This window comes from Schistocerca serialis, chromosome 4 (assembly GCF_023864345.2).
Source record: "Schistocerca serialis cubense isolate TAMUIC-IGC-003099 chromosome 4, iqSchSeri2.2, whole genome shotgun sequence".
Classification (NCBI taxonomy): domain Eukaryota; kingdom Metazoa; phylum Arthropoda; class Insecta; order Orthoptera; family Acrididae; genus Schistocerca; species Schistocerca serialis.
Window position 1 is genome coordinate 837,402,607 of NC_064641.1, and position 23,498 is coordinate 837,426,104.

At 42.3% G+C, this 23,498-nt stretch overlaps 1 protein-coding gene across 3 annotated transcripts in view; it reads right to left on the minus strand.

Annotated features, from left to right (window-relative positions):
* The window catches only part of LOC126473461 (uncharacterized), a 265,016-nt gene that overhangs the window by 104,430 nt on the left and 137,088 nt on the right, over positions 1-23,498 (minus strand). For all 3 annotated transcript variants that reach the window (XM_050100526.1, XM_050100524.1, XM_050100525.1), the window contains one exon: positions 14,729-14,853. In XM_050100526.1, the coding sequence (XP_049956483.1) occupies positions 14,729-14,779 (51 nt within the window). In that variant the 5' untranslated portion in view covers positions 14,780-14,853. The remainder of the gene's footprint in view (positions 1-14,728; positions 14,854-23,498) is intronic.

Consider the following 23,498-nt stretch of genomic DNA (forward strand, 5'->3'; position numbering starts at 1 on the left):
GTATTGCTCCAGAGGTAGGTGGTGCAGGAGCAACAGGGAGGGAAATGTCCCCCATCATCAAGGGGGCAGGTTTAGTCTTCTACCTCTGAGAGGTGACATGTGTTGACGGAGCTGATGGTGCCATAACTGTTGTAGCAGCGGCGTAAGACTATGTCATACGCACAGGATGCAGGCGTTCAAATTTTCTCTTAGCCTCAGTGTAGGTCAGTCTGTTCAGGGTCTTGTACTCCATGATTTTCCTTTCATTCTGGAGAATCCTGCAGTCAGGTAAGCAAGGCGAATGGTGTTCTCCATAGTTGATACAGATTGGAGGCGTGGCACATGGAGTATTGGGATGTGATGGACGTCCGCAATCTCGGCATGTGATGCTGGAAGTACGGCGGGAAGACATATGGCTGAACTTCCAGCACTTAAAGCACCGCATCGGGGGAGGGATATAGGGCTTTACATCACACCGGTAGACCATCACCTTGACCTTCTTGGGCAATGTATAATCACCTTCAAAGGCCAAGATGAAGGCACCAGTGGCAACCTGATTATCCTTCGGACCCCGGTGGACACGCCGGATGAAATGTACACCTCGCCACTCTAAATTGGCAGGCAGCTCATTGTCGGACTGCAACAGCAGGTCTCTATGAAATATGATACCCTGGACCATATTTAAGCTCTTATGGGGCGTGATGGTTACAGAAACATCCCCCAGCTTGTCACAAGCGAGTAACTCCTTTGGGCAGAGTATGCTGTTTTGATCAAGACTGACACAGATCTCATTTTGGACAAGCCTTCCACCTCCCCGAACTTGTCCTCTAAATGCTCAACAAAGAACTGTGGCTTCATCATCATGAAAGATTCCCCATCAGCTCTCGAACTTACAAGGTACCGGGGCAAATAAGATCCACTGCCATCCTTAGTCCGACGTTCCTCCCATGGTGTGGCCAGGGTGGGGAATGATTTGGGGCCGTATTTCTGTGCATTGAATTGCGCTTGTGATTGCTGAGATTGTTGGTATTTCACCACCAGCAAGAGATAATGGACTACGTTTCATCACGTGTCATCTGCCCTGATGCTAACCGCTCTGACCAGGGACTCTCCCCATGGGTGCCACGCAGCCACAGCAAAGTCCACCTGGCAGGATGGCCATTGTCAGGAGTCCCGATGCCCCAGGGGGATGGGCATCTACCCCTTGGCATACGTGGGGAATTAACGGCACAGGCATCAGCAGAGCGATCCCTGTGTGGTCAGGGGGCTACAACCGACAGGGTACATGGCAGCCCCACCACAACGGACTGGCTACGATGCTGGATATCAGGTGCAAAGAAATCCATGGTCATTTTCGACGCAGAAATCAACACTGCATAGTGCATGCGTGAAAATGCACTTAGGAAGGCGTCCTCATCCAAGAGATGGAGAATGGGCAGGACTGCAATGCGACAATGAGAAAGTGGGCTAACAATCTCAATGCACGATGGACATGATGCACCTTGTAAGGCGCCCTTCCCCAATTGGCTCACTCTTCAGGAAAATTTGAAGAATGGAAGTCAAATCCTACAGGGGACCATCAGATAAAGGCCGAAACGTGTGAAACTCCTTTTAGTTGCCTCGTACGACTGGCAGGAATACCTCGGACCTATTCTAACCCCCATACCTGCAAGGTGGGGGGGTCACATTATTGCCAGGGGTTATGCAACCATTTTGGCTGATCAATCCATCCCATGGTACAATGTGTGTTTGCCAGTGATGATGCTGTGTTCCAAGGACCCCTGTTCACACAGCTTGCGTCATTCAGGACTGGTTTTGTAAAGACGAGGATGAATTGTCACACCTTCCCTGGCCACCAGTCACCAGATTTCAGTGTTACTGGGCTTTTGCGGTGTATTTTGGAGAGAAGGGTGTGTGTTTGCTACACACCTCCATGAATGTTACCTGAACCTGCCACTATTTTGCAGGAAGAATAGAATAAAATTCCCTTGAAACCCACACAGGACTTGTATTTATCCATCACTAGTGAATCCAGCAATGCTTTGCAGCTGCTATATATGTATGTCTCCCCTCTCTCCATCCATCTTCTCCCACTGCTCCCCCCCTCCCCCCCAATCTGCCCATCTTCTTCGCCCGCCCTTTCTTTCCAGCTCTTCCTCCCCTTTCTTTCCCTGTCTCTTCCTTCTCCCTCTTTATGTCCAGTTCCTCTCCAACTTCTCTCAGTCCATCTTCTCTTCCTCTCTCTTTTTTGCCTTGAGCCTTGTTTACTGCTATTACAAATGCAACCCAGATTGGGAACTGAAGTTGCTAAAAATGAATGGGTAAATTGGTTTGGGTCATTGGTATACTGGGTATGAGACCTCTCCAGCTGCTGGATTTGTGAGGACAATAGCTTCAATGAAAGTATTTCTCATAGATTTAATATGCAAATGGGTGGTATTACGAAGTGTTAGGCGATTCAGATTCCATAGTAGTTTTCTAATCAGACACTGATAAGCCATAAATACAACTTTCCTGTGCTCTATTAAAACTGACTGTGAGGAAGAAAACAGACCACCACATTTTTATTTAAAATTATATTTACAGAGGAACAATATATATTGGAGTAACAATTTGTGTTATGGTTTAAATTATCTGCTTTTGTAGTTAAAGCCAACTGAAAGAAAATGAAACTGCACATTTTCACAGCACAGCATTTTCTTTCTCATAGTGGGTTTTAGCAAAAAACCTATACACAGTTATTTATAAAAATTTACAGCCTATGTATGGCTGAATGTTTATTAGAGCAGCATCCAAAAATTTGAAGTAAATCAGTCAAGAAATTTTTGAGATTTTTTGGTAACAACATTTCCCGTTTGGGTCATTCCACATCAAGTGTCCTAGGGGTCCCCACTCGTCCATCTCAGATTCTGTTAAAAATTTATATGTGTATACATATGTATGTGTTATGTTGCTGTGCAAAATTTTGGCTCAACTCTTTCAGTGGTTCCAGACCTAGGGTCATCTTAGTGAACCCATACCAAATCATAAAGTGCATGGGGTGAATAATTTGGACAACTTTGGTATAGTTTTGTGCATCTGTTGAGACATCTATCACCTTGAATTTTTGTAAACTAGTACAACTTTTAGTGCTGAATGCAGCTATAGCACTCAAATTGCTCACAAATTACTACACTTTACGGTACTATGTCTGAAAGTGCCTTGTAAAATTTATTGCAAAAGATTTAAGTCATACTTTAAGCATCTTTTACTATAAGGGAAAAGCAGGTAGGACCTTGATTCTCACTATATTACACCAGTATTAGCATTTATGAGTATATAGTTCTGATTTTATTGACCCTTGTCTCAAGTTTCTAATTGAAAATTTACAGCATTTTTCAGGACCAGCTTTTAATATGGGTTCCATCTCTGATCTTCTTTTAACTGACACCAATGGAAAGAGCTCATTTTTTGCTACAAGGAAGATTAAAAAATAGAATGGGAATTTTCCACATAAGGTTTTTAAACTAGTTTCAAATATACCTTAGCTTTTGTGCATATCGAGTGCTTGACAGAATAGCTTTAATGAATGGCACACAAAAATGAACAATAAACAACATTGTTGTGAAGATAACAAAGCAATATGTTCACAAAATGAACCAAGCGTACTAAATTTGTTCCCGGAGTTCATGAAACCATTTTCATGGCTCTAAAATTCTCTTCAGTGCTCTTCAGCACCTCTGATGGGGGTAAGTTATCTCCGACTCATGGAATTGGCACTGGAAGCTTACAAAATGCCAATTATCTGCTGCTCTCGGATCCAGCAGTTGCCTTCCTTAGGGACCAATGGAATGAATTAGTTGGACCATGTGGATGCATGAAACTGATTAAGGTATCTCGTTCTTCCAATTATGTGTCACATATATTTCCAATTTGTTGTCATACATGCAGCCTATGTATTGCCCAGATTGGATGCTGTCAATTGGAACACTTGAGAAGTATGCTGATTGATCAACACTTGCAATAAATGACATTGCGTCATTGGAAAAACTGCTAATTTGTATCTGTTTTTCATCAATTGGTCTGAAGCAGTGGTTTTCTCTGGTCCCTGCAACCGTGCAACCATTTTCAAATCTCCTTTCTTGCAAAGGTCTTGCAGCATCAATTTCTTTCTTTGTGATAGAAAGGAATTTGATTCCATGAACTTATTCATCACAAAATCTGAACAGATCACTTGGTGTTAGAATTTTATCTGAAGTTGGCTGTTGGAGACTTGTTCTTGTTACTAATTGCTTTGTTGTGTCCCCAGTACCATCACATAGAGACTTCCCATGGCTTGTGCTGAAGAAGTTCCATTCTGCACTGATACTTAAGTCATTGTAGTGCTGACATAGATCCATGAAGTTCTTGAAATTTTTGTATTGGGCAGCTGATCCATCACTGCAATAGCTGATGTGCATCAGCACTGCGAAGTGGGTTCACAGGTGATCAATCAACTTGGAGCAGAAAACATGAATTGCAACTGTATCACATTGCAAGCAGTCACTGATGATGCAGAAGCTAACTGACTTAATATTTCCAGTCAACGCCTTGTTATAAATAACAAAGGGATGTAATGTGGCCTGACTACCTTCCCAATGGAAGCCTTGTGCAGCATCCTGCACAATAAATGAATGATTTTCTGCAAAATCCTCCAGAACAACCAGCTTTCTGCATTCTAGATTTTCTTTGGTTTCTTTCGGGTAGTTGCTTTGATGCTTTGATATGTAGTGGTGGGGTGAGAGATTCACAATTTTGGTCACAATGTTTTGGATAAATTCTTCAATTGTTGACTGCTTTGTCTCCAGGGTATCTCTATCAGTGTGTATACATTCCTTGTATTCAATTGCTTCATCAATGTCATTCCTTTCAAATGCAGCTTCTGCTAATCTTTCCAAGACTTCTAATCCAGGGCATTGGTCACATCATCAGAGCACGCAATCTTTCGAATCCATAATGCAAACCTTTTGGCTAACAAACTCTTGTAGTCATCCTTAATTGGAGTCGCTGCTAGCATCAACTTGACATTTTGATGAGCTGTACAAACACAAACTGTGTGTGTTCCTGCCGAACGAACTGTGATGCACCACTCTGGCTGGAGCTCACAAAATTTGGAGAAGCCAACTTTTGGTAAATTTTGTCTGCAATAATCTTGATAGGCTTATTTCAAGTCAGACATTTCTGCATATGAACTTTTGGGCCAGCTGGTGTCCTTATGGCAAAAAGTCCTTTTTTACAGGGCAGATTCAGCTGAGTTCATCACTGTCATAGAATTTTGCTACACACTAAGAGGTCAGCAATTTGTGTATGCCGTGATGGCATCAGGTAGCGACCCAGATGGGTTCTATAGGATTTACATCAGGCAATTTGATCACCAAGACATCAATGTAATGTTGTAATTGTCCTCAAAACACTGTAGCATGGTTCTGGCTCTGAGACATGGACAGTTATACTACTCAAAGATGGCATCACTTTCAGGGAGGACATCAAGCATGAAATTATGCAGGTGGTTCACATAGCAGTGCATCTTTGTTTACTACCACAGGCCCCATGCAATTTTAGGAGAACGTATCCCACAGCATAATACTGTTCCCACCAGCCTATGTCCATGGCATGCTGCCCATTTCAAGCTGTTGTTTACCTTGATGATGGTGTTTGTGGAGACGAGCGTCAACCTAGCATAGCAAAAATGTGATTCATCCAATGAGCTGACACGTTTCCATTGACTAACAGTCAAATCCCAATGAGCTCATGCCATTGCAATTGTAACGGATGATGTCATTGGGTCAACATGTGAAAACATAGGCATGGTCTGCTGTGGAGCTCCATGTACAACAATGTATGATGAATGGTGTACTCCAAAACCCTTGTGAATGTACCAGCATTGTGCTCTTTCAGCAGAGATGCCACAGATCACCATATATCCTTCCTCACAGAGCAGACAAGCCTCTGAACCCCACATTCTTTGAAGAGTCATGGACATCCATCTATTCATTTAGCACCTAGTGGTAGTTTCACTGTCCTTCTATGTCTTTCCGTAGATGCTCACGACAGTAGCACATGAACATTCAACCAGCTTCACTGTTTTTGAGATACTTGTACATGGGCTCTGCATAGAATAATCTTGCCTTTATCCAAATTGCTTATCTCAATGGATATCGCCATTTTCAGCCCATATCTTCACTAGGGTGATCCCCCATCCATGTCTGTTCCACGTACATACTTTTATTACCACATCACGTGCTCACAATGCAAATAGGTGGTACCCAACATCATGGTGGGCAGTGTTTTGGCTTATCAGTGTATTTATCACATGACACACATTAATAACTTTTGAATCATAAAAATAGGCATACATATAGAAAGATTACTAAATTACTACATATCAGCACAGCTCTCTAGCATAAAATAACAAAAACATGAGCTACGGATGAATACAAAGTTCTTTTACATAGCTTATCACACCACTCATCACTGTAAGGAAATCTTTGAAAGGACCCTTGTAGGTACATGCAGGATATTTTCATACAAAATGAACAACTGTCTATTGTTCAGCACCACAGTCAGAAGATGGTGATGAAGATTTGCCCATTTGTGGAGGGTTTCTGTACGTCTTCCATGGCCTGTTCAGATACTCTTCAGAACAGACCAAACTGCCCATGGCAGGTAAAATCCAGAGGACTTCTCCTAGATGCAGGGCAGTTTCAAGCATTCTGGTGGTAAATTTTGTTGTCAACAGCATTTCCTTTCATCAATGGCACTGACTTCATTTTCAGTAAGAATCCTGGCTGTGATATGAGTGGAGTGTCTTGATCTTAATCTTTTTAACTCCACAGGGAAAACATCATTCAATATTGTGAGGGCAGGTTTGCCAACAATCTTCTGACATTCATGTAATAGTGCATTCTTCTATCTGATACTAGGAGATGAAACATGACTGAAGACAGGTAACCAGTAGCGGGTGTAGATGCACAGTACTCTGCTGTCAAGTAAACCAATCTGAGTACTGATACCTGAAAATTGTCTGCTGACAATCCCCAACTAGTGCCACAGAGCTTAAGGAGAATGCTATTTTTGCTTTTGAGCTTAGCTGTTGCTTGTGTGACGTGTTCCTTAAAAGAAAGTGTCCTGTCTAATGTGATCCCTAGGTATTTCGAATGCATGTTATGTGAAGTTTGTCTTCTTCAAAACAGACATTAAGGGCTCCTCATGCCAATCTATTGGACAGATGAAAACTTGCAACATCTGTTGCATTTGAGTTAGGTCATAATCTCCATTTTCTGAAGTATGGCTTAAGATGTCTATATAGGAAGTTAGTATTTGTTCAGTTGTTTTGAAGATTTTGCACTGGCAGCTACTAACCAGTCATCTGCATAACCAAACTTTCTGAACTGTGTTGGATGAGTATCAGATATAGATCAATTAAACAAAAGAGGAGTGAGGACGGCCCTGCAGTTGTGATAAAGAACAGTCACTTCCAGGCTAGAATCTAAAGACGGTGAGAAAGGGAACATTTGGAACAGACACTGAATCAATGATATTGGGTTTCTTTCAGTGAGGAAGGCAGGAGTTGTATGATGTCTTATCAGTGTTGTAGAAGAGTGGGGAGGCACCCATTTACCAACAAATGTCTCAAGCAAGCAGTCCCACTGGTTCAGAAGGAAGGTGGGTAAGTTACTTTCGATCTGGTATCAAGTAAAAATGTCAGGTACCTGTCATCACTATTGAGAGTGCTTTGTGGGCTGTGCTACATCAGAACAGGATCCTTCAGCTCACTGTTCATCTCTACAGTCAACATTTTCGTGATGAGTTCAGCCCTCAAGCCAATAATGTATGAATACATGTTGCCCCCTCATGGACACCTTCTTCCAGGAGACAAAAATCAAGTAAATGAAATGTCTTTTAGCAGCTGCTGACATGAACCTGACTGGGTATGCTTCAGACCAGTTTAAACTTGCTGCATGTTGTTGCAGAGGCTCTCCTTGTGCAATGGATAATCTCGGGTGTTACCATCGAAGAGTGGGACAGGCTTCAGCAGCAACATCTTAGCTACATTGTGAACAGCACATATAGGAGGATCCCAATATGTTACAATGCATGGGGTGTAGCAGTACAGTGTTGAATATTACCCAACAGTATATTTTGACTTCATAGATGTGCACTTTCAAACAGACTGCGCCATTATTTTAATTACTGATTTGCTTCTATTCCACAGTACAGTAATTTTTGTTTAGTTTTATAAGGCTTATTCTTTAGTTCCATCCCCTCCTGCACCTAGACCCACACATGTTCACAGATATACAGGTGGTGCAAAATTTATTGAGCACATTACCACAAAAATGAATATACGAACTACAAGAATAAAAGAGCTCAAATACACAAACTAAACACACAACTTATTTGAAGAGTCCAAATTACTTCTGTCTGAACAGCTTATTCGTTAACTGTCCATAATAGAAGGTTTTTGTGGCTGCCATATCAGAGTAAAAGATGTAGTGATGATGGACTCTTAATGTTAACTGAAAAGAATCTGTTTAGGAGTACATTACTGTAAAGATTTGTTGTAAATTACTTTTACATATTGTTGTGGCTATACACTGTCTTCCTGAAATGAATAACTTAAACGTCCCTGCATTTTAAAATTAATCTCTAAAAGTAAAACATTAATAAATACAAAGGTTGGTTTCAAGAAGGAAGATTATTTTAATGTTTTACTAAGAACAAGATCATTGGAGTTAGAGCTCAATCTCATGTATGTCAACAACAGGGAAGGAAATCAGCTGTAGTAACACTGTTCACGTTTACGTCGCACTTCACTTAGCGTAGACCGGGACTGTGTCCTAGGCATGCCCGATGTTAACTGACTGAGCACGGCCCATGCTGCCTGAGTTGTTGTGGTTGTTGTTACGCTGGCAGAGGTTGCGTCCGAATTTTCGCGTGCCCTCTGGTGGACGGGACTCTACTTGCGGCAACTACCGTCCGTGACGTGCCGTGCCAATGTGCGCCTCCCGCGATCTTTCTGGTGGCTACTGCACTCTTCCTCCTTCGGGGGGTGAAGCCACTGTGATCCACTGCGTCGGAAGGTGGAGCGTCGGGCAGGAGCGATGACCTCCACATCCATTGGAAGGCCGGAGTCGAGGGGATCTGCCAACCCTCGAGCCGGAACCTTTGAATACGGCTGGAAGTGACCCACACGAAGAGGCCCCCGTCGTCTCACCACCGGAGCCCGGGACAGAATGGGCGACAAGCTGTCGAACTCCGGATCCTGTTCCACCTCGGGAGGGGCAAGACCCAGTGGCGGGGACGATGGGGAAAGGACGACCACAGGTGAACCAGTCTCCTGAGAAACCGGGCCTGCGAGGGGGGCCGGCTCTCGCTGGGGCATCTCGAACGATGGCGATGTCGGTGCTGGAGCTACTGGAGGCTGCCAAGGCTGAGAACCATCGCAGTGCGGCAGAGTCACAATGGGGAGAGGCGGTAACGTCCCCTGAGAAACCAACACGGGTGCTGGCAATGGGGAAGCCGGTGTCCGAGAGGTCGGAGGGTGGGTGCCCAAACGTGGACGTAGCTGATTTTGGTGACGACGTACCACCTGGTCCCCCACCTGCAAGGTATAGAGCCGGCGGCCATTTCGGCGCAGGACCACCGCCGGTATCCAACATGGATTGTGACCAAACCCATGTGCCCAGACCGACATACCCAGTGGAAAGCCAGGTACTCCATTTTCCGAAGACTGGCGAGGACCAGGCCGGAGGAGGTGCAGCAGTGTCCTAGGTTGGCGCCCGTGGAGGAGCTCTGTGGGGCTGCGTTCTCCCATTGGTGTGGTCCAGTATGCCGTCAGGAAAAACGTCAATGCCTCCTCCGCAGGAAATTCGTGGACATACTTTTTCATCTGCGTCTTAAATGTGCGCACCATGCGCTCGGATTCCCCATTCAATTGTGGATGGAAGGGGGAGAGCAAACGTGCTGAATACCGAAGCGCCTACGAAAATCCTGGAAGGTCTGCGAAATAAACTGTGGTCCATTGTCCGAGACCAGGCTGATCGGCAGACCTTCCACAGAAAAGATTTTTGCTAGTGCCTGGATTGCAACTTCTGAAGTGGTTGAGGAGCAGCGAACCACACATGAGAATCGGGAATAAGCATCAATGACAATGGGCCAAAAGCCATTGAGAAACGGGCCCGCAAAATCGATGTGAACACGTTCCCATGCTTGGGTTGCCGGCGACCATGAAGAGAACGCTGCCCTGGGAGATGCCTGTTGGCTCGCACACTGGGAACAGGCGACCACCAAGTGCTCAATTTCTCTGTCAATACCGGGCCAGTACACATGTCTGCGAGCCAAGGTTTTAGTACGGGAAACGCCCCATTGCCCCGCATGTAATAACATGAGGACCTCCCTTCGTAAACTTGCAGGAACAACCACGCGAAGAGCTGTATCATCAGAAGCCAGAAGGAGAACTCCTTCCAAGACCGAGAGGCGGTCTTGTAGAATAAAATAATTACGAAGAGGGTCCGAGCCCCGGCCTGGAGGACGGGATGACCACCCCTGCTGAATGAGGCGAACTACTTGCCGGAAAACCGGGTCAGCTGCCGTTTCCCTGGCGACTCGAGAACTAGTGATCGGGAAGCCATCAACCACTTAGCAGGACGCCACATCCAAATGAAAACACATAATCTCCTCTCGATCGAACATAGGATCTGAGCCCACCGGAAGACGGGAAAGAGCGTCGGCGTTGGCATTCTGTCTGGTAGGGCGAAAATGAATGTCATAATGGTACTTAGAGAGGAACAAGGCCCAGCACTGTAGTCTGTGGGCCGCCCTATCCGAAATCTGAGAGGTGGGGCCAAATAACGATATTAACGGCTTATGGTCAGTGATTAACTGAAACTTCGTGCCATACAAGAAAGGGTGAAACTTGGTAACAGCGTAGACAATGGCCAAAGCCTCTTTTTCCACTTGGGAGTAATGGGCCTGCACGGGACTAAGAGTTTTAGACGTAAATGCCAGTGGTTGCTTGGAACCATCTGCGTTGTGATGGGCCAGGACCGCCCCCACCCCATACTGCGAAGCATCTGTAGCCAGGACCAACGGCTTATGGGGGTCAAAAGTAGCCAAACAAGGCGCTGACGTGAGGAGCCCTTCAACGAGGTGAACGCTCGCTCGCATGTAGGCGACCAATCAAAAGGAACACCCTTGCGCAGAAGGCAGTACAGGGGGCGGGCTATGGTGGAAGCCCTGGGAATGAACCGGTGGTAATAGGCTATCTTGCCTAAAAAAGCTTGTAACTCTTTCAGCGAAGCGGGCCGAGGAAGGTCGACGATACCTTGGACCAAACTTCCTAGTGGCTGGGCGCCGTGCCGAGAGATGGTGTAGCCCACATACTCAATGGACGGTTGGAAGAAGTTTGACTTATGCAGGTTGCAACGCAAGCCCACAGACCTGAATTTGAGGAAGAGGGTGTGAAGGTTGTGCAAGTGTTCCTTCGTGCTGCGGCCTGTGACAATTATGTCATCCAGGTAATTAATACAATGAAGGATTGTCGATGTGACGTGCTCAAGATAACGCTGGAATATCGCCGGGGCACTGGATATTCCGAAGGCCAACCGCTGGTATTGGTAAAGGCCAAACGAGGTGTTGATGACCACTAGCCGTTTGGAGTCCTCATCAAGTGGTATCTGATGATAAGCCTCCAAAAGATCGATTTTCGAAAAATATTGGCCTCCCGCCACGGCGGAGAACAATTCATCAGCACGAGGCAAAGGATAGGTTTCCACCACCAATTGGGAATTAATGGTGGCCTTGAAATCGCCACAAAGACGTAATTTTCCTGAGGGCTTCCTTACAATAACGAGGGGCGAAGGCCACTCACTAGAAGAAATGTGAAGAACGACCCCTAGGGCTGTCAGCCGGTCTAGCTCTTCCTTTACCTGAGGGAGGAGAGCCAAGGGGATCTGCCTCACGCGTAGAAAACGCGGGCGAGCCGACGCCTTCAATGTTAAGTGAGCTTCAAAATCTGAAACACGCCCCAGGCCCTCCTCAAAGATATCTGGAAAGTCTGAGATCAAAGATTCCAATGATTGATAGGGAACGTCTTCGGAGACCAACTGTACGGTGTCAGCGATAGATAAACCGAAAGCTTGAAAGGCATCCAGGCGAAAAAGGTTAGCGGAGCTCGCACCACTGACAACAATAAAAGTAATATGCCGAGTGACTGATTTGTAAGTCATGTCAGTAGTGAATTGACCCAGTAGGGGAATGAACTGTTTACCATAAACGCGTAGACGCCGGTAAACTGGCGCCAACGGGGGCGATCCAAGGTCGGAATAAGTTTGTGCATTCAACAACAAAACTCCCGCGCCCATATCTACTTGCAGTTGTAACCGGCGCGACCGAACCGACACCTCAATAAAGAGTTTGCGTGCCGATGCGTCGGGAGCCTGGCCCGATGAAACTTACTGAATGTCAACGTCCATGTCCTCTGTACCTGCTTCCTTCGATTCTTTTGAGGCTGAGTGCCAAACTTTAGCAATGTGACCTTTTTTATTACATTTGCGACAAACGGCCCAACGCTGGGGGCACTCTGACCGGTCATGATGTATATAGCACGATGCACAGGACGGCACAGGGGCCGGCAGCCGGAATTCTGTTTACGTGCCGTGCGTGAGCGGCCGTAACGGCCGGATTGTACTGCTCGCACGTCGTCCACCCCAGACGCAGCGGACACGGCCGCGCCGCCCTGAACTGCCGCGACATCGCACCACGCTTCCAACTGTTGACCTGTGGCGTGAGAGACTTCATACTATTGAGCAATGGACAGGACTTCCTCAAGGGAAGGGTCTTCTAACTGCAGGGCCTGTTGCCGGACCTCCCTATCAGGGGCCGAACGAACAATGACGTCGCGTACCATAACGTGGGCATACGACTCTTGCGACTGCTCCGTGGCAAAATGACACTTGCGACTAAGACACAATGTGTCAAAAGACAAGGATGCCTGCAATGGCGCTAGCTGCCGCAAAACTTGATACAGCGAGAGAGATATCCAAGACAAGAAGAGAGTACGACATACCTCTGCATCGGCAACATGAAACGCCTGGAAATGCTGCCGAAGGCGATGTTCATATGCGTCTCAATCCTCCGCCGTCTCGTCATACAGGGGAAAGGGAGGAGGGAAGGGCGCTGGAGCAGACTGCGTGGAGAGCAACGCCGGAAGCACTTGTTTGATGGTGGCCATGAGCTCCGTCTGCTGCTCAACCAAAACCCGCACTATATCCTCCATACTGTGGAGAAGCTGCAAAACCGGAACAACGACGCAACACGCGAAAGAACGAACCTACTCGTCGCCAATTGTGTAGTAACACTGTTCACGTTTATGTCGCACTTCACTTAGCGTAGACTGGGACTGTGTCCTAGGCATGCCCGATGTTAACTGACTGGGCACGGCCCGTGCTGCCTGAGTTGTTGTGGTTGTTGTTACGCTGGCAGAGGTCGCGTCCGAATTCTCGTGTGCCCTCTGGTGGACGGGACTCTACTTGCGGCAACTACCGTCCGTGACGCGCCATGCCGATGTGTGCCTCCCGTGATATTTCTGGTGCTACTGCATCAGCCATATCCATTTCAATGAACTCATCCTGGTATTCATCTCAGTCACTTTATGGAAACCATGGAAAACTTAAATTTCCAAGTTGTGAGCCCAATCCCTTAACTGCCTTGCCACTCCAGCGAGTCAATTTGTTTGAACACCACAGAATGTTATTAAACATGACATTACTAGTGTGGCACATCATTACCTTCAAACAGCCCATGAAACAACTTATTATGGTGCTTCAGCTGCCAAAGGCTGTAGTCATGCGTGTGTAAGTTGTATTTGCATGTGTGCGTGCGTGTGTGTGTGTGTGTGTGTGTGTGTGACTCAGCATCTCTGCTATATTGTGAGTAGAAACTTTCCTTTTCATAATATTGTTACATTCCAGCCTGGATTTTCCGTTGTTTGAAACAACTAATTATGTTAGTTACATGGGGCTTGAAACACGCAGTTTCATATGAAATCTTAAATCTGAAAAAAAATACATTAAGCTTCAACCAAACACAAATGGTTACATTAGTCACAAAAAAGTCCTATGTTGAATACCATATCTCAGTATTGCTAACATGACACTCAACTAAGACATCTACTGATGGGAAAGCAAATGAGCCGGTTGTTCTACTCAGATAGACATTTTTGAAAAAAAAAAAAAGGTACTACTTCTTTTTACATTGTATTTTCTAGTTGTAAGCGTGTGCTATTAGAATTTGTTGTTTTTTGAAAAAAATGCTACTTCTTTTTACACTGTATTTTCTAACTGTTGCTATTTGCTATTACAACCTGCTGTCTATATATCTGTGATGGGTTATAGTGATTATTATCCATTATCTAGAAGCTGAAATGAATTCTTTTTATAATTCTGGGCTAACATTATAAAAAATTGTACAAAATTCCATGGAAATACTATAACATCAACAGTTCCACTTCAGTTACATCTAACTACTCCTACAGTTAATATTCTATGTTCCCTCTCCCATACTTGCATGGATATTCAAAGCTGTTTCTGTCTGTTTAAATAGCTTCTTATGTTTTGATCAGCAAGTGTACTCTGATTCTGGGAATAATAAAAAAAAGTAAAAATTATTTTTAAAAACTGCATGCAGAAGTCTTAACAATTCAAAATTTCAAGTCTTGCACCACCATTACCTCATATTCTTGAATGGCTGAAGGAATCTTCTGTCTCCGTACATTGAACATTTGCTCCTTCAGATTTCTTCCATGTCTTTGTGGACGCTGATACCGTGGAGTAGGGCAGACACAGGAAGTTTCTTCTATAATAGAATAGAAGGAAAACCAAACAATGAGTCTTAAACTGAATTAAGGTAGTAAAATAGTGTTTGACAGATTAAAAATTAGTGTATTTACTTAAACTGAAGAAATAAAGCCTTTTATTTTAATTGAAGTACTTTCAAAGAAGATTAGCAATGAAGATATTAGGCTTTTTCATAATGAAGTAATGAGATACTATGATTAAACAACAGGAGATGTGTGTTTAGTATAATATCATTTTGATGCTTACCATGTTAACTATTTCTGTAATAAAACAAGAAGAAAGATTTTGTATTCTATTTTGCTCATTTAACCAGCTATTTTAGTACTCCATACATAACTGCAGTTGACAGTAAAGGTGCTCTATGTTTCTAATCTTTTTCAAGATAAAGTTGCATTTTTTACTATCATTAAAATGTGCATTCATTCATTCATGCATTCACACATGTTCCATAAAATTTTATCATGAAGTAGACAATGGAAACTCCAGGATGGAATAACACCAGTATCATGAAAAGGATACATTATTATTCACCATATAGAGGACACACTGAATCAAAGACAGGTACAATCAAAAGACTGATATACATTTGAGCTTTTGATCAAAAGGCCTTCTTGTGAAGTAGAAAATGTACATTCACACAAGCACCACTCACACACACATCACCACTGTTTCTAGCTGCTGTGGCCAGACTGAGTTGAGACTGCCCTGATAGGAGCAGCAGTCCGGTGATGGGTGTGAGGAGGAGACATGGGACAGAGACGGCCAGTGATAGCAGTTAGGTGGGAGGGAAGGCATAGTCCTGCTTGTGGGAGCATACAGGTACATGGTGGGGACAGTTTAAGCGATGCTAAGTGTAGTTAGGAGGTTTAGAGGAAGGGGGTGGGGTAGGGAAGAGAAAAAAGAGAGAAGTGGAGAAGGGAAAATGACTTGTGGGTGTGTTGGTGGAGTAGAGATCGATGTTGTGCTAGAGTGGCAGAAGGGAAGGGGATAGGTAATTGGAGAACAGTGATTAGCGAAAGTTGAGGCCAGGAGGGCTAAAGTAATGTAGGGTATACTGAAGGGAATGTTCCCACCTGCACAGTTCAAAAAAGCTAGTGTTGGTAGGAAGGATCCAGATGCCGAAGGCTGTGAAGCAGTCACTGAAGAGAAGCACATTGTGTTGGGCAACATGTTCAGCAATTGGGTAGTTGATCTGTCTACTCGCCACAGTTCATCAGTGGCCATTCATGTAGACAGACAACTTGTTAATTATCATGCCCATGTAGAAAGCAGTAGAGTGGTTGAGACTTTGTTTGTATATCACATAACTGCTTTCACACATAATCATGCCTTTGATGGGATAGGTGCTGCTTTCTACTTGGGCATGATGACTAACAAGCTCTCTGTCCACATGAATAGTCACCAACAAACAGTGGCCAAGAGACAGCTGGCATCTCCTTTCCCCTCAAAGGCAGTGCTACCCGTAAAAATAGTCACATAATTTACAAACTAAACAGGTATCTCCTATCCCATGAAAGGAAGGGCTGCCTGTGAAAACAGTCATGTGATTACAAACTAAGTTGCAACCACGGTACTGTTTTCTACATGGTCATGATGAGTAATAAGCAGTCTGTCCACATGAATGGCCACTGATGAACTGTGACCAAGAAACAGCTGGATCACCCAGTTACTGAACATGTGGCCCAACACAATGTGAGCATCTCGTATCTCATCAAAGGCAGGGTTATCTGTGAAAGCAGTCATGTGATATACAAACTAAGCTGCAACTATTGTGTTACTTTTCATGTGGGAATGACAACTAACAAGCTGCCTGTCTGCCTACTGACAAACTGTGTCCAATCAGTCATGTGATCTAGAAACTAAGATGCAATTATTGTGCTGCTTTTTACATGGGCATGATAACTAACAAGCTGCCTGTTCACATGAATAGCCACCAACAAACTGTGACTGACAGATAGTTGGACCACCCAGTTGCTAAATGTGCTGCCCAACGCACTGTGCTTCTCTTCAATGACTGCTTCACAGTCTGCGCCATCTGGATCCTTCCTACTAACACCAGATTTTCCAAATTGTGCAGGTGGGAACTCTCCCTGCAATATATGCTATGTTCCCGTAATCTGTGGCCACAACCTTCACTAGTCACTGTCCTTCACTTACCTACCCCTTCCATGCTGCCACTTCACCACAACACAGCCTTCTATTCCATCAACACACCAACTAGTTCTTTTCCAATCCCCTATACCCCCCCCCCCCCAAAAAAAAAACTCCCAACAGCACCTAGCAGCCACTACCCTGTTCCCACCAAGTCCATGCATGCTCCAAAAAGCAGCAATATGCCTTTCTCCCCCTCCCTGCCACGTATTTCCTCTTCACCCCAACACCACATTGCTTGCTGCTCCCATCAGGTGCAGTTATGACTCAATCCAACCACAGAAGCCAAAGGCCTTAGTGATCTGTCTGTGAGCCATGCTTGTATGAATGTGTGTGTGTTTTCTGCTTCAGAAGAAGGCCTTTTGGCCAAAAGATAAAATGTATAGCAGCATTTTTATTGTGTCTGTCTGCACCACTCTACCTCCTCTATATAGTGAGTATCAATCTATCCCTTTTATAATGCCATGGAGGTGAAACGTGTCATTACATTACATTAACCGACAGAATCAACTACTGCTGGCTATTTCTGTAAGGCAATTAATAACGAATTCTGTCTAGTGCTAATCTGTTCAAACTAATAATTATGGTTATTACTTTATATAAATACATTAGGAGACAAAAGCCACTGCTCCTCTTCCTATATTACTGAACTGCTATTTTTATCTAATACTTGAAACAAAGCATTTATGTCACATTACATACACAGTTTGTTGCGAAAGCTTGAATTTTGTGTGTATGTATGTGTCTGTTTGTGTTTCTATCGACCTGCCAGCGCTTTCGTATGGTAAGTCACATCATCTTTGTTTTTAAAAATATATATATATATATATATATATATATATATATATATATATATATATATATATATATATATATATATATATATAATAGAGGGAAACATTCCACGTGGGAAAAATATATCTAAAAACAAAGATGATGTGACCTACCGAACGAAAGTGTGGCAGGTCGATAGACACACAAACAAACACAAACATACACACAAAATTCTAGCTTTCGCAACAAACGGTTGCTTCGTCAGGAAAGAGGGAAGGAGAGGGAAAGACGAAAGGAAGTGGGTTTTAAGGGAGAGGGTAAGGAGTCATTCTAATCCCGGGAGCAGAAAGACTTACCTTAGGGGGAATAAAGGACGGGTATACACTCGCACACATATCCATCCACACAAATACAGACACAAGCAGACATATTTAAAGGCAGGAAAAGAAAAGGAGGTCAGACATATTGCTCCACATTGTTAATTGATTATTGTTATAATACTGTGTGTTAAGGAGACAATTTATATGGAAACATATTTGAAAGTGATGTCATATATTGCTGGTGTTGAAACAAAGAGTTCATAAAATATATATATATATATATATATATATATATATATATATATATATATATATATATATATATATATATATATATATATATATATATGAGGCAACAGTTTGTTGCGAAAGCTTGAATTTTGTGTGTATGTTTGTGTGTCTGTCGACCTGCCAGCACTTTCATTTGGTGTATATATATATATATATCCCACGTGGAATGTTTCCCTCTATTATATTCAAATATTATAATTGCACAGAATTTACAGTCTTGAGTTCAAGTAGTCTGATAAAATGTAGGATTAGCTAATCAGGTATTCTTTTATTTTGTTTTTAAATATTTGAGGATGTTCAACCTCCTGCCTCGTATCCACAGCATCACAACCCATGGCCCTCTCATTCTTCTAAAATAGATTGTTCAGTACTAGGTTCTTAGTAGATGAATTGTCCGATACAACTTTTGGTCAAATTCTTACAATCAATTTTTGTTCAAAAATTCAGTTTTTCATTGCTTTTGTCCTGGTTTGCAATTTTGCTACATGTTTCATATGTTATGAAAACATCTGAGTATGACTTACATAAAAAAATAGGTCGACTCCATAGAGGTAATAATCCTGATATTTATCTCAATCAGTTTAAGTATAAATAAGTAGAATGATATCATATAAAGTAAAAATATATTTTAATACAACAAACTACTCCATAAAATCAGAATGTCATCCATGTTGTCAAAGACACAGAGAATATTTATTTTACCAAAAATACTCAGATATGTACCTCTTGACTTGTACACTCTTTGGGCATGTTATTCACGTCATTGTGCGAGTAGTTAGCTGAAATTTGATTTGGAAAAGAAAAGGAGGTCAGACATATTGCTCCACATTGTTAATTGATTATTGTTATAATACTGTGTGTTAAGGAGACAATTTATATGGAAACATATTTGAAAGTGATGTCATATATTGCTGGTGTTGAAACAAAGAGTTCATAATAAATTACCATTGTTAAAATGGCATTAGTGTTCTCAATCATATCAAGATGAAGACCAGGACCATCTAATTTTAGATCTTGAATAAATAAAGTCTACCCCCAGATGACTGCAACCATTGCAAAAGTACTGAAATAAACATATAACAGCCACACAATATTATTATTATTATTATTATTATGTCATCTTGCAGAATAATGGTGATTCATATGTTCATTGTTTGATTACTGGTTGATCACCTATCACGTGTACATGTTGTAACTGGCAACTGGTTATAGACCTTTGCACCAGACTATAAAACTTCATTCTGAACCCTATAAGGATGCCTAGCCTACATGAAAATTATTTCTACATCTAGTATTGTGGTTGTGAATTACTGAGTCCATCCTAAATTCACTCTTATTAACCACAAATATCATTATTGAGTATATGCATTGGCATACAAGAATAAGAATCTCTAGGTCTCTGATGAAGCTTCTAGATTTCCAATTATCAGCTTTACACAATATTCTTACTGAACACTTCTTTAGAATAAAGTGATCTCACTAAATCACTCCAGGAAAGTGCCAGGGTCTTTTCTGTGAGAAAGGCATGGCCGGTTTCTTTCCGCGTCCTATCATAATCTGAGCCTGTGCTCTGACGCTCTGACACTAAAGAGCACGCTGGGGTTAAACTCTCTTCACAAAACTACAATGTTGTAGAAGATTATGCTATAGAACAAAATTGAGTTAAAGTATGCAAAGCATCCTATGAAAACACAACGAGAAAAACTTCTGAGTGGAAAGCAGGTAGAACTGAGCTTATTGGTTAACTTATCTGCATGCTGGTGCTACCTCTTTTTATTATTTGTTTGGATGTCCAGGAACATAACGAGTGGAATCTCATCAAGTGTGTGCCTATTATCTCCATTGTTGGTACTTGCATGTCACTTTTATTCATTTATAACTGCATAATACAAGTTTTTGTAAGAGTAATGTTTAAGCTGTTGGTTGTGGATCAGTTGCAAGACAGTTCTGTTATTCTCCTGGCTGACTACGGTGCATATCAGTTTGGGCAATTTATCAGTATACTTGTATCATCAGCAAACTGCTTAAGTTTTGAAGAGTTTTTCAATGTCCTGGTTAAATCATTTATGTACAACAAGAACAGAATTTGGCCAAGCCCTAAAACTAGCTGAATACCATATTTAATGATTTCCCACTTCAAATGTCATTCCTTTGAGCTCATTTGTTAACTTTCTTTTTGCTATTGTTAAGATGTGACTTTACATGAGGTAGGTACGTTCATTGCCTTACCATTAAGTTTGCCTAACAGAATTTTAGGATCTGCACCATCAAACACATTGGAAAGATCACAGAAAATGCCAACAGTGTAATTTTTGATGTTCAGTTCTACTAGAACTGAGTTTGTGAGATATACATTGCATTCTCAGCAGAACGGTCTTTACAGATGCCACACTGAGCTGTTACTATGTGGTTATTCTTGGGAAAATGGTCCAGTATTCTGTTGTTACTTTTGTCAAAAATTTCTGAGAATTTGGGAAGGAGAGAGATTGGTATATAATTAAAAGTTAGTTGCTTGTATCTATTCTTGTATATAGATGTTACTATGCATATTAAGAGATAGGACAACTCTTGTTTGATATATAAACAAATTGAATGATAGGGTAAGCAGCAGTCCGTGACTGTTTGTTTATGATGCTTTAGAGAACAGGAAAGAGTCATCACTGAGTGACAATAGAAGGATATAGGATGACTTGCACATACTTCCTATTTGATGTGATGAATGGCACCATGCTCTAAATATGGAAAAATATAGGTTTGTTACCATATTAGAGAAGGAAAGTTGGAGATGCTGAGTCGCGATAGGAACAACAAAAAGATTCACAGAATTATAGCTTTTGGCCATTAAGGCCTTTGTCAGCAATAGACTCACATACACACACCAACACACACACTCATGCAAACGCAACTGCCACACACATCTGCAGTCTCAGACAACTGAAACCACAAATGTAGGTTAAAGCAGATGAGTTGGAAAACCAAACTTGTAATGTTTCAATACAGTATTAGTTGTGTTTTGCTTGACACAGTTACATCAAAACAACATATCTATAAGTAACATTGTAAAACAGCATGAAATGGAATGAACACATAAAATCAGTTGCAGGGAAGGCAAATGATCAACTTCTATTTATTTGGAGAAAGTGGAGGTCATCTGTAAAGCAGACTGTGTACAGAACAATTGCAAGACCCTTTCTTGAGTACTGCTCAGGTCTTTGGAATCCACACCAAGTTGAATTAAAAGATGACTAAACAATTTAGAGGTGTGCTGCTAAATTTGTTACTGCTGAGTCTCAAATTTGCTCTCAGAATGTGGTATAGAAATACTGGGAGAATGACAAGATCTTACACTTGTGTTTTCAGATTTTTGGCAAAGCATTTGATAGTGTCCCAAGGAAGATCATATGAATAAGAGTAAAAAAGAAAACTGTATCTGCAATGTAAATTCAGAAAGTTAGAATGATTTATGAAGGCTGCTGCAGTTGCATACAGATAGGAAACAATAATTCTGGTTGGTTCCAAACAACTAAAGGAATTCAACAAGACTTTGCTCTTTCCCCATTACTTTTTGTCACTGTCATGGATGAAGTTGTGAAAGAAATGAAGCAGAACAACAATAACGACATCTGTAGATTTGCAGTTGCAGATGATCTAGTAATTTGGGGCAATACAGACAAAGAGGCTCACGAGAGGCTAGCCACAAAGGAGGACCGTCTAAAAACACACAGATTAACAATAAATAAATCAAAAATGGTTGTAATGTCAATCAGCAGGCAGAACAACACAGGAAAAACAAGACTGGAAGATACACAGCTGGAAACAATAGACCAACACAAGTATCAACATTTTAAGCAATAACAGGATACAGCACATGATCAGTAACTGAACTCATAAAGCAGCTCAGTTCTACCTTCAACTTTGGAACATGCTCTGGAACCCCCTCAGATCAAAACAGATTCTCCTTCAGTCATGCCTTATTTGTATAACAACATACAGCTCAGAAACCTACCCAATAATCAAACAGGTCGACAACAAACTGCAAGTCACAGAAATGAGTTCTTATCAATAATTGCACAGAAAACTGGAAAGGATAGAGTAAGAAATACAAGGTGAAATTATTGAACTATATGGAAAAAAAACACCATGGCATGCACACACTTTATTCAACATGTAAATGTCACTATAGGTATTCAGATTTAGGTTATGACATGTTCAGTATGCTTGTCATCATTGGCAATGATGTGGCACAAATGAATAGTGAAATTCTGCATGACCCGCTGAAGTGTCGGAACACTGATGCTGTCAGTGACGACCTGAATGTCTGTTTTTAGCTCAGCAATAGTTTCGAGGTTATTGCTGTACATGTTGTCTTTAATATAGACCCACAAAAAGGAGTTGCAGTGTTCAGATCCAGAGAATATGGCAGCCAATCAAGGCCCATGCCAGTGGCTTCTGGGTCCTCCATGACGTCAAACACTCTCCTGCTTTGATGGGGTCAGGCTCTGTCTTGCATGAACCACATCATGTCAAAATGAGGGTCACTTTGGATAATGGGGATGAAATCATCTACTAAAACCTTCACGTACCATTCAGTAGTAACTATGCCATCAAGGAATATCAAACCGATTATTCCGTGACTGGACACTGTACATCAATAGTGACCTGTTGAAGGTGAAGAGACTTCTCAATCATGAAATGCAGATTCTTGGTCTCCCAAATGCACCTATTTTGCTTATTGACAAACCCATCCAAATGAAAGTGTGCTTCATCACTAAACCATATTCACATCAAAGTCCTGTTCGTCAATTCTGTGAACAACAGTGTTGGCGAAACACAACCACTGTTCCATGGCCCTGGGGTTTAATGACTGATGCATTTTAATTTTGTATGGGAAGAGATGCAGGTCTTCAACAACAATTTGTCACAGTGTGTCCTGGTTAACTTCCACCTATTGTGCAGCTCATCTGATTGATTTCCTGGGGATGGTTTGAAACACAGCATGTGTTTTTCAGGCATTTTCACCCTTTTTGGATGACCAACATTGCCATCACGAATGCTACCCATTCTCTCAAATGTGCAAATCAAAATCTTGATTACTAGCACACTTGGA